This window comes from Aricia agestis, chromosome Z (assembly GCF_905147365.1).
Source record: "Aricia agestis chromosome Z, ilAriAges1.1, whole genome shotgun sequence".
Taxonomy (NCBI): Eukaryota; Metazoa; Arthropoda; class Insecta; order Lepidoptera; family Lycaenidae; genus Aricia; species Aricia agestis.
In genome coordinates this window covers 41,351,590-41,364,585 of record NC_056428.1, presented here as the reverse complement: position 1 = coordinate 41,364,585, position 12,996 = coordinate 41,351,590, and the positions used below count along the sequence as shown (strand labels likewise).

At 38.6% G+C, this 12,996-nt stretch overlaps 1 protein-coding gene across 1 annotated transcript in view; it reads left to right on the top strand.

The window, feature by feature from the left end:
• LOC121738763 (activated Cdc42 kinase-like) overlaps window positions 1-12,996 on the top strand; it is a 133,996-nt gene that overhangs the window by 45,419 nt on the left and 75,581 nt on the right. Inside the window, exon 5 of the mRNA XM_042130998.1 lies at window positions 5,798-5,947. Within this exon, the coding sequence (XP_041986932.1) occupies window positions 5,798-5,947 (150 nt within the window). The remainder of the gene's footprint in view (window positions 1-5,797; window positions 5,948-12,996) is intronic.

The window sequence follows — 12,996 nt, the reverse complement described above, 5'->3', positions numbered from 1 at the left end:
CGTAATTTATAGACACTTGAAAATTTCCCAAAATCCTCAATTTTATGTGTACTTTAGGTAAAATTAAATAATAATAAAATTAAAATAAAATGAATAATTAAGGGGGCTCCCATACCAAAAAACAATTTTTCCATACCAAAACCCTTACCATACCAAAACCCTTCGTGCACGAGACCGACCGACTCTCACTTGGCAAAATTTTCGTATGTCGTCCGAATCCGAGACACGCACACATTATGGCCGATTTACATTACATGTCCCAATCCAGAAGTCTAGTCCAGCGCTGGATTACTATTGGAATAATGTATACGAGCACTGAATTGCAATTTTGCAAAAAGAAATAAATAACGCTGGATTGGATCCCTGGACTGGAATTATGTAAATCGGCCATTAGCGTATTTTCGTATTGTTATATAGCAGAACTAAGAAACAACAATTTAGCAACAATTTAATACTAAGTATTAAGTACTCTGTCTTGTATAAGTTTGATTTCAAGAACACAGAGTAACTACGCAGTAATATAAGTACGAGTGTATATTTGAATACTCGTCGGGGTTCGGGGTAGCAGTTAAAGTGAGGCTTTTTTTTATGAAATAAGGGGGCAAACGAGAAAATGGGTCCCCTGATGGAAAGCAATTACTTCCGTCGCCCATGGACACTCGCAGCATCAGAAAAGCTGCATGTGCGTTGCCGGCCTTTTAAGAGGGAATAGGGTAAGGGAGGGTAGGGATGGGAAGGAAAGGGAATAGGGGAGGGTAGGAAAGGGAATAGGGTAGGGCATTGGGCCTCCGGTAAACTCACTCACTCGGCGAAACACAGCGCAAGCGCTGTTTCACGCCGGTTTTCTGTGAGAACGTGGTATTTCTCCGGTCGAGCAGGCCTATTCGTGCCGGAGCATGGCTCTCCCACATATAGACTCCTCTACAGATGTAACATGGAAGTTAAACGTTGCACGTGTCAGTGTCGATATCCTCCTACGTGGCGTCTGTCAATTCGCCCGGGACTCGCCCGGGGCGAGTTTATTGCTTCCTGATCGATCGTTTACATACATACATATAAGCTTTTACATTAAAACTTATGACTAGACATCGGATTTTAAGCCCGATCAAAGTGCCGAAATATGCATGCAATTATACACGATAAATGGCCGAAATATACACAAAATATGTACAATCAAGTCTTTTATTATTAAAATTAATTATTTTTTGAAGAGTTTTCCGGTGGTGCCGTAAATAAAAGCGTCAATTTTATAATTTTATCAAATCCAGGATTTTTAATTTTTTATACAGCACTAATAGATAATCATTTTCTACCAATATTTTCCGATTGAAATCTTAATCCCCCTAGAATTTTAAGAAATTGGTAACTAATTTATTCAAATTTTTTAACCGACTTCCAAAAAACGAGGAGGTTATATATTCGGCTGTGGATATTTTCTTATTTTTTTTTATTTTTGTTACAAATGCTGCCAACTACACAAAAAAAAAATGTTTATAAAAAGATATTGTACCTATCGGGTGTATTGCATTCTTTTAATGGGGATGGAGCCACATATTTGTAGTGTTTTGATCTATCCTACCTCCGTTTTGTGGCCTCGGTGTGTGTCATGACTACTGATAGCTAGTTTGGAGACTATGAGGGCGTAAAATTACCGTAATATGCATTATCAACGAAAAATTGCCATTATATGCATTCACATATGCAAGTATGCTAATACATATAGGTAATCCAATGTCTACTTATCTTATATCTTTTAACGAGCAGTTCATGTATATATATAGAGCCGATTCCGAGATTCCAAATAAAGGAATAGAGAGTGCTCTTGTGTACTGCGCACACACTTGGGCACTATAAAATTACACATTGTGCGCAGTACACAAGAGCACTCTCTATTCCTTTACTCTCATAACCCAGTGGGACGGACGACCGACACGACCGGCGAGAGATCAGGCGCAGGACCCATGGATGGATGGGCATGTTACATGCCCATGGATCATCCAATGCCAACATGGATCATCTTACTTGTCAGACAATCAGGTGATCAGCCTGCATTGTCCACGTTGGAAACATGTTATTTCCAAACTTGGAAATAACATGTTTCCAACGTGGGATTCCAACCCACGACCTCCGAGTCAAGAGCCGCGCTCTGTACCACTAGACCACGGAGGCGTTTATATATATATATAGATATATATATATATATATATATACATATATATATATATATATATATATATATATATATATATATATATATATATATATATATATATATATATATATATATATATATATATATATATATAATCTAATTGAACAGAGGAATAAAACAGATTTGCTTGCGCATGTCGGCTTGAACACTGAACATTGTGAGCGTATTTGGTAAAACTGTAGTACGCGCAAGCTCCAAAGTTTGTATTGTTGTTTTATAAGCTTGCTTGAAATTCAGGCATGCCTTCGTGTAGACTTGTCTGCGCATAAGGTTGGAAGTTCAGTGTTCAAGCACCTCTTTGTCAGTCAAAGTATGGTGTTAAAATGCGCGCACGCTGCTATAAAATTGCAGATTTACGTACATAATATTATGAACGTCAGTTTGCAACTGAATTCATTGAATTATAAAAATCTCTGCTCGCTCTGTGGAAGATCAAATCGAAAGATTATTCTGACAGGAATAAAATAAAATACGCATATGAAAAATATTTATGCATTATCAATTTTGTCACTAGCAAACACTGGAAAAATTAAAGCAGAAGAAATAGTTCTTCATTGAGAAACATTGTTTATACGCCGACGATCTCGGCAAGAATGTGGCTTGCGCATGCCTGTGGTAGATAAGTCAGTCTTACATATTTTCATGCGAGAAGCATGCGCTAGAAAAACTGTGTTCAAGCATGCACATGTGGTAGGTGCCTTAATATCATGACACAATCTATCAAAACGTACAAATCAAAAAATCATAAACTAAAGAGTTGTACAAAATAATATAAAAAAGGTTTTAAAAAATAAGTCTAGTTATGTATACTTCAAAACACGCGTCTGATAACTTTACGCGCATTTTTCGCTTTGCCGACGCGAACATTTCGCGTCGCAGTCGCGTAGGTGTGCACGGTGCGCGGCGCCATAAGATTTCACGGGCAGCGTCCGCCGCGCGGTAGACGCTACCGCTTCGCAGTCGCTTTGGTCGCGTAGGTTTGTCCTAAGCTTTCTTGTTAAAGCACTAGTTGGTGCCCGTAACTCCGTTGCGTTAAAAATCCGTTTATCGCGAGGGAACCGTACTGCTTAAATTGTATGCAATATTCGTGTGCATATAACTGAAAAGAAGTGTAATTCAAAATGTTATTATTCACTAACTAGCGACCCGCCCCGGCGTCGCACGGGTGTAAAATATCAGCCACTGAAAAAATGATTAAAATCGATAGCCTTAGATGATCCTGCACGTGGGGTACTTCTTATCTGTGCCAAATAACATAAAAATTGCTCCAGTAGTTCGCGAGATAAGCCCTTTCAAATAATTTGCCCCTTTTTTCGACATTCTCCTATTAGTCTTGGCGTAATAAAATGTAGCCTATAGCCTTCCTTAATTAATGGTCTATCTAACACTGAAATAATTTTTCAAATCGGACCAGTAGTTCCTGAGATTAGCGCGTTCAAGTAAGCCCTTTCAAATAATTTTCCCCGTTTTTCTCCACATTTTCCTCTATTTCTTCGATTCTATTAGTCTTAGCGTGATAAAATATAGCTTATAGCCTTCCTTGATAAATGGGCTATCTAACACTGAAAGAATCATCAAAATCTATTGCGTAGTTTTAAAGATTAAAATAAACATAAGGGAAAAAAAGCGACTTTGTTTTATATAACACATCGTCCGCGTCAACAAAATGTAAAACACATAGGTAAAAAATAAGAAAGGAAAAATATGTCCTCCTCCTTTTTGGAAGTCGTTTAAAAAGTAGCCTAAGTTATTCCTTATTACATCAGCTATCTGCCAATAAAAGTCCCGTCAAAATCGGTCCAGCCAATTCGGAGATTAGCCGGAAAAAACAGACAGACATACAGGCAGACAAAAATTTTAAAAATTGTTATTTTGGTGTAAGTACCGTCTCAATAGTCATATGCATGTAGTATAAAACGGTTATTTTAATATTACAAACAGACACTCCAATTTTATTTATATACAGTATAGATGTATAGAATATATAGATTAGATAGATATATATTTTTTGCCGGTTCATACTTATTTTTGCGATGGCTTTGTTGGATGTTTGGAAACATTCCATATAGTTCAAAATCTGCATATTAGACAATTCTTTTGTATTATTTTTCAATACCCAAACAAATATGAATCCCTATTGAACAAAAAAAATGCACCAACGTTTTTTCAGAACGAAGTTCGGTTACATTCTGCTTCCCAACTTCCGGCACCGGGCAGCTCACTGTGTTCAATATATTACATTCAATTTATATTTTGTGTACCATCACTTTCAATGAAGTGTACACTAGAGCTGATGATAAGTACTTTTAATTAATATTTAAATATAAAATTCTTAACTCATAGAGCATTGTTTCTGTCGCGTTTTGTGGCTGAACTTTGCGATTGTTATATTTTTTCTAGAGGTATATAATATGCGTTGCGTATCCTATGTTAATCACTCCTAATAAAATGCGAACGCTGCAAAATTACCATTGGTTTAAGCAATATTTGCGAACGCCTTTATTTTGTACATAAATTAGCCTCGTTTGAGGACTATAATTATAAATAAAAATATATTCTTACGTCTCATAATTTAAGTTCGCAGTATCGAATGAATGTTTAGCCTGGGAAAATTAAGGAAGTCAGACCAAATAATTCATGTAATTTTGAATGTTGGTACAGTTGTCCCTAAAGGTGTTCAGATGAATGAAAATGGGTACCTAAGGTACACTTTTTTGACAAGTATTGTGGAGCATGTTTTTGACGGAGTTACTTTTCCTTAGTTTTCATTATTCGTAACTTCCATATTAATTATCTACATTAAATTTCCTATAAATTACGTCTAAACATTTTTACTGTACGATCATTAGTGTAGGAAATACAGAGTATTAAAAGAGTACGTTAGCACCACAGATATACAATGTGTCCCGACACCGGTGTCCCATCCTTTAATGTCCTGATCTATGGCATATTTTATCGACAAATTGGCTCTCAAATTATTTCTATCTCTCACGGTTGTAAAATGGCAGCCATTTTAGTTTTTCTCGGGCGTTCACACTAACCTGACCAGTACTTCTCATGTAAATATCCTATGAAGATAAAAAAAGGTCTCATTTGATAGCTAAATTTGTGGACGCTTACACAGGCAATATGTTATAAATTTCGTGGAACAAACATAGAAAAACCAAAATTTAAGAAAAAAATTGTGCATTTTTTAATTAATGGCTTTTTGTGAAAAATCTAGCACATGAAACTGGTTCTTTTTTATTAAAAAAAGATAGAGGAGGCCACACTCACTATACTATGCTGACGCGCTGAAGTCGCGGGCAACGGCTAGTTAATATAAATAATTTTCCTTGAAAAAGAACTATTCCCCCCTCCCCCACCGCTGGCTCGTGTCCCTCCCTCGGGGACTTTAAGTTTAGTAAGTATATTCATCTGGACACCTTTAGGAATAACTGTATCAACTTTCAAAACTACATGAATTATTTGGTCTGATCGACGATTTATAAACTAATTTTCTTAGACTAGTTTAATTTACCTGCGAGAAATGTGGATTGTGGGTGTCAAAACGATACCGAGAATAACACGGCGCTACGATTTCAGATACAGGTAGCGATAAAATGTCTGGGCCACGAGCGGATGACGTCCAACTCGACCGAGTTCCTCAAGGAAGCGGCGGTGATGCACAGTGTTGAGCACGACAATATTGTGCGGCTGTACGGCGTTGTGCTACATCTGGACTCGCTCATGCTGGTAAGTCTTCTGCTGAAGCTTGCGGGCCCGGTGGTGGGACGGTCGGTTGTATCTACTTCATCTGGAGTCTGCTGGTGAGTCTGGTGTCTACTGGCGGAAGGCGAGATTGCTATGTATTAAAATATTTTGCGGCTCTGGCACGGCGGCATCTTATATCTGTATCTCGCTTATTCTCGTAGGACGACTCATGATGATGCATCCGATATTGGTATCGCATTAAGAAAATGCTTGGCATGAGAAAATTGTGCGATGTCGTCCTGCGATGCTGGTGAGGCACCTCCTTGTACTGCATGACAGGTGGTGGGAGGCGCAAGGCCCGAGCACGGGCGGCTATACTGGTATGTCTCGGTGCATGCGGGCCTAGTGGTGGGAGGTGTTGGACACGAGAATGTTATGCTGTTCGGCGTCGTCTCGCATGTAAAGAATACTCAGGTCCTGGTAACGCATGCGATCCAGTTGATCGGATATTTTTTTCTAATGAAGGAAGGATAGGGCTGTGTTCAAAGGCCAAGGCTAAGCCGAACCGGTATTAGGAGGACGTACATGGCTGGGCGATTTAAAGTGGGAAAGCAATATTAAACAAAGTAATAGTCTATTATGACGATTATTCCTGGTATTTTTAATATTCGATTTTTCTGTATTTTTAATACTGTCCTGTATTTTTTTTATGCTGCGCTAGACAATGGTTTTCAAAGACAATGCATTTAAAGTGAAGATTTTTTTCAAGAACATAATTTTTTTAAGACGAAAATATAACGCCTCTTACAACCCATTTGGTTAATTTTGTATCGATGTCATAATATTAAAATATACCTATTCTCCGTCTTTGAGTTCCTTGAAGGTATCTTTAAATAATACCATTGAAGTGTAAAATGTTCTCATAACAGACTTGTCATGAGTTTGAGCAATATGCTTTTATTGTCATAAGTCTGAGAATCGCTGCCGTTGAATTTACCAGCGGGTTGCTCCAGAAATCTGTGTTGTCTGTTGCTATAAGTTAAAGTGACTCATCCGCGCATTGACTGAGGCTGAATTTTTGCAATTTAATTGGGTACGACTTATGACGTTCAGTGAGTGTAAACTAGTGGCCTGTGGCAGATCTAAGGTATAATATTTGCACATTCAAGTCGTGATGGTTCGTAAATACGGATCACTGCTGTTTAACCCATCAACTCCCAAGCGGTCGAATTCAACCGCGATAACAATAGAATAACAATAGATTTCCAAAAATCCGCGATCGAGGGATCAGATCCCAATATTTTATAAAAAATCATTTGTCTAGACGCATTGTCCAGGGAGTAAATTGGGGAAAACGTTTGTTTGAAAAAACAGTGTTAGCGTTCCCTCTCAGTTTCGTTATAACAGAGTTAAGCCAAGTTCTGATTAAACCGACAGTCTGCCGTTTTGCTGTCAGTTTTACCACAGTCATGGCTGTGACTGATGGATAACCTAGCGTTTAAGAGCGTGACAGACGGTTACATGAAGTTGATTGACGAAAATCTGGATATCTTGATTTTTGCTTCATGCAACCATCAGTCACGAAATTTGAGTGAGTGTTGTCACGTCTGACAAAATAGGAAAAAAATTAGAAACATATACCTTTGAAAATTTTAGCTTTGACTGACATAAAACTGAAGAGAATTGAGTGACCGTCTAATACCATTCGTCAGTCCATCAGTCACCATCAGTCAAACATAATTCATGATTGACGGAATTGACTGTCGCTTGCACGAGCGTGTAATGGATGCTTAAGTGATCACTATGCAATTCGCTGTATTTACATATTATATTATTCACATTACATTTTCCACCACCAAGAATACGTAAGGTATTGTTTTGCTATTGCGCATACACATTCGACGTCGCCGCGTCGCATCGATATTATGTTGAAGTTATGCGTCTACGTTCGATTTTTTCTAAATTTACTAATAAATAAAAAAATATGACCCTTCAAAAATCGCAAAAAATTAATGCGTAAAAACGTATGCGTAAACGTTCTTTAGCGAATGGATGACTACCATTAGATCACCAATGGATCACCATCGGCATAAACTTTTACAAAGTCAATCTCGCATTGATATTCTTATGTAAGGCATAAAGAACAGTCAGTACTGAAGCACTTCCTGTCCTTTCGGGTATTTGCCTGTAGATTTAGAAAAACAGCGCCGAGCTGCGTTATATTACAAAAATAAAAAAATTACGACCCCAGATTTCTTAAGCATAAGAGACAGAAATAAAGTGAATAGATTATTTGAACCACTAAACGTTACACTACAAAATCTTATATCCAAGTGGCAGGATCGGTGGGATAACTCGATCAAAGGTCGTCACCTGTACAATTTTTTTCCTTCGGTTCGTGAACGACTCGCAATGCATTGGATAGAAATAGTTCACTGCGTTGCGCAATTCCTAACTGGTCATGGCAATTTTAAAGCTAAACTTCATGGATTCAAGCTAGTTCCATCTCCTCTTTGCGAGTGCTCGACCGAAGGCAGCCCACAAGAAAAAACTGTTCATCACATACTCTGGGAGTGCGATCTCTGGCATGAGGAAGGAACCGATTTGATAAACAGCATCCAATGTGTTTCTGGAGTCGTATATTGCGATGATCTTGTAGCGCAAAGAATTTCCGTGTTTTCAAACGCTTTTTCATAAATTGGAAACAATCGAACACAAGTTTGCCATTATAAATATATGTAGGTATATAACATTTTTATGAAGTAGGCATATTGTATTAAGTATTTTTTTTCCGTGGTGCTTCCCCCTCTTGTTCGGACATTAATTGTCATTACAATTTGGCTGTCTCCCGCTTTGCTTAGGGAGGGAAATTGTATATCTCTTACTCTTCCTACCTTTCTTCTGATTAATTTCGTTGCGGGTCTCAAGACAGATTTAACTTGTCCCTCGGGCATCCCTGAGATCATATCAAAGGGTTTTCGTGGTTGGTTGCCACTGTTGATCCTGGCGACACTCCTGTGTGAGTTGCAGTGGTTCCCACCACTGCAACTCACACAGGAGTGTCGCCTTTGTGTGGTGTGCCTTTTGCCCGTTAAAAAAATGGATGACTACCACGGCCCTTCAAAAATCGCGACCTTACTTGCGTTACCACTTACCATTAAGGCAACTAGAAAGTGAAAAAGTTATCTTCGAGTTTACTTGGCTCAATCAATCATGCGATTGCAGGCTAACCCCCTGATTGTCCGATTTGACGATGCCAACAAAGGAACTGAGAATGCTTTTAAGTTTTATGTATTGCACATAGTCTTGGGCATTATAAATTACTCCTGCGTGATGGACACCTAAATCGGTGTGGGAGCTATAAGTAGACAGAGCTAAGCTGAGCTTCCCTTTGCCTGTAATTTTTAATTAACTTATCTTTACAATTCTGTACGCCCGGAAAAGCTAGCAAAAATAAAACAAGCTAATGGAAAAAAGGAGTAAAAATGGAAACTAACTCGGCGGCGGTAAATGGAAAAGGAACTTTTTTAAACCAGTTAATTTACTGAAGCTGAAGGCAACATTTAATAAACTTCTTTGAATTGGAGAATTATTTCTGTAACTGAGGCCTTGTAAAATTGTCGTAATAATACTATAATTATGGGCACTTTTGTATTTGTGTGTATTTTCAGTTGGGGCTGTTTATGGTTAATATCGATATACGAATGGGGTAGACGTAACTTAGTCCATTCAACCCCGCCAAGATACAAGTCTGCGCGTTCACCACTAAAAAGTCACCAATTTTATTTATTTTTATTTATTTATTTAAATCAGGCTACGTCGGCCCATACAATATATACCTTAATGACTAACATACATAAAAATTATATAAACTTAACAACTACACATTATCACGAATTAACGGCGACGTGACGCGCGCTTAATTCCGTAGTCTCCCCCGGAACCTTCGGTAAACCACATCGGTCGGCCAGAATTCCTCCGCTTCAAAGGTCGGGAGAAGTTGACCTTGTGGCGAGACTGCAGACGCTCGACCCTCAAGTGGAGGGATGTCTTCTTACTGATGTAGTCCACGACGTCTTCGACCTCCATGGACCAGTGCAGGCGGGATATGTACAGGGGCGTCGCGGGGACCTCGCTCCGCAGACGCAGCTCAGGTACATATGGCGCGGTGCCGCGATGGTTGCGGGCGACGGGCTTCTTCTTCCTTCTCTCCACCAGTATGAAGCCCTCCTCATCGCACCTCCTGCTCTCGTCCTTGCCAGGTCGAGAAGATTTAGCCTTGCGGCTCTTCGTAGCCTTGCGGCTCTGCGTAGTCTTGCGACTCTCCGAAGCCTTACGGCTCTCATTTTCCCCATTTTTATGCGCCCGCGGGGGAGGCGCGGGGCGACCAGCAACAGTCGCGTAGTTTTGCTGAGTCGCCTGTGGACTCGGCGTCGGCGCAACCGGGAGGGGAGCGCGGGCAGGGGCGGCAGCGGCGACGTTCGTTGACCCAATGGTCGTATTATATCCTCGTGTTGACCTCTTTAACAATCTCCCCTATCATTGAAATACTTGGCGTTAACATATCAAGCGAAGTCCAGTTCCGATATCATCTAGACTCTAGAGGGTAAGGCCAAGTTAGACTCGAAGAAGCTTGATGTTGTTAACAGAGCGAGACAATATTTCAGTCCGAACCAACGCCTACAACTCTATAAGGCGCAGGTTCGGCCTCATATGGAAAATTGTTCTCATATCTGGGCAGGGGCGCCAAAATACCAACTGCTCCCTCTGGATTGTATCCAACGAAGGGCCGCTCGAATTGTTGACTGTCATAGTGTTACAAACAGCTTGGACCCCTTAGAATAATGCCGAGATGAAGCTTCACTCTGCATCCTCTATTGGTTCTATCACGGGGAGTTATCTAAGGAATTGTTCGGAATCATACTTTCTGCAATAAGTGTAGAAACTACCTACGAAAATTAGTTTGAACGAGATCTAGGAAGTAGTTTTTTTATAAGTCGTAAATGGTAAACCTAAAATTAATTGTCATTAAATCAACTAAAATATAAAAATAAATCAAAAACCTTTTAATTTCATAAAAATAAACCTTATTGCTGCTGCGGAACCCTTCATGGGCGCATCCAACTTGCACTTGGCCGGTTTTTTGTATGTACGATCAAAATAAATTTATGGATTGCTATGTATAATTATGTGCATACTAAAAACCCTGTAGAATAAAGGTAAGGTAGGTACTGCAGAGATACGTCGCATTGCATTTTGCCGATCTCGTCTTAATCGGTGTATCATATGCCTGGCCACGTATCTCTTATAATATCGTCTGCCATTAGCTAAAATGAGAGCTAAAATCCTACCGTCTTCCAGTACAGTGCTTTCTATTTATGTGTCTATCGCGAAAAACGTGTACCATATTATAAATACGTCACGTAAAATATGGAACATTGATGTAGTCACTACATATTTAACGGTAGTTTAAACGTACAAGTTTTGCATAAAGTTACAAGTGGCGAGTTTTTTGGTAAGGCGATACCTTCGCTCCCTCGCAGACGTAGACGAAACACGTTTGCATGTTGCATGTCCTACGGCTCGTGAGCTATATTTTTGGTTTCGCTTGGTAAATATTTTGTTCGATATGGTTTGATATTTACCAAGGGGCCAGGCCAAACCAAAAAAGTATATTTGTTCTATGGTTATTTTGCGATGCGACCTCTTAAAGCAACTTGTGGCTTGGCCCCGACTCCCGACTCCCGAGGCGTTCTGATCGGTCAAATTTTTCATAAGTCTTGCTAATATTCTTATGCAAGGCCTACCTCTAGGCTTTCCTAGTGCTAGCTGGAGTCCTCGTTGCATAAAGATTTCATTTCTTTAATATCCGTGATATCCTATCTGAACGACGGCCAATTCTTGTCTAAATTCAATACGATCAAACGATATTTTGATTATAACAATGAGTACATTGTAAATCAGGTGCTATTCAAACATGTTTGAATCCTTGAATTACCCGCGTATTATATTTTATTTAATAATGCGTTGCATAGGTAATTCAACATCTATTGTTATTGTTTCGCTCAGCCGAATGCGAATTCTGCCAATAATACCTAATAATTGACATGAAGGTTTTATTTGTCGACATGAGTTATGGATGAGACTCGATTTGTTTTTTTTGCACTTACTTTCGTAGCCTGTCTATGTACTCTATATTTTTCTACGACTGCCCATGATCAACGTCGATGGTCCATACTATACTATATAACTAGAACTTCGAAAATTTCAAATGTTTACTCATCATTGCTCAATTTAGAGAGTGTTCATTTGATTTAATATAAGCAGTAAATTACCAATGTTGACGACGATCCAGATGATCTTTATCTATATAACATACTTATTATAAAACAAAGTCGCTTTTTAGCTTTTTCCCTCATGTCCCTTTGTTCCCTTTAATCTTTAAAACTACGCAACGGATTTTGATGATTCTTTCAGTGTTAAATAGCCCATTTATCGAGGAAGGCTATGGGCTATATTTTATCACGCTAAGACTAATAGGAGCGAAGAAATCGAGGAAAATGTGGAAAAAAACGGGGAAAATTATTTGAATGGGCTAACTTGAACGCGCTAATCTCAGGTCAACTACTCGTCCGATTTGAAAAATTCTTTCAGTGTTAGCAGCCCATTTATTGAGGAAGGCTGTAGGCTCTATTTCATCACGCTAAGACTAATAGGAGAATGTGGAAAAAATGGGAAATTATTTGAAAGGGCTTATCTCGCGAACTACTGGAGCAATTTTTATGTTATAATTTATAATCATAATTCATAATCATTTATTTGCCTTGAATGTAGGTTATAAAAAGTTCTTACAATATTATAAATGGTACAAACATTCTGCTATAAGTAGCGTGCAAATGTTATAATAGTAGAGAACATGCATAGAAAATTAATTAATAAGTTATATTAATTAACAAAATATTATGTATGTCAAAAATAATTACATCTACTTATATGAAACAAATAACTTCTTAATCAAACTTAACTCTACAATCTTAGTGTAATAATAGGTGAGTATGTCGTTTTTTTATTAAATGTCAATAAACCAATTT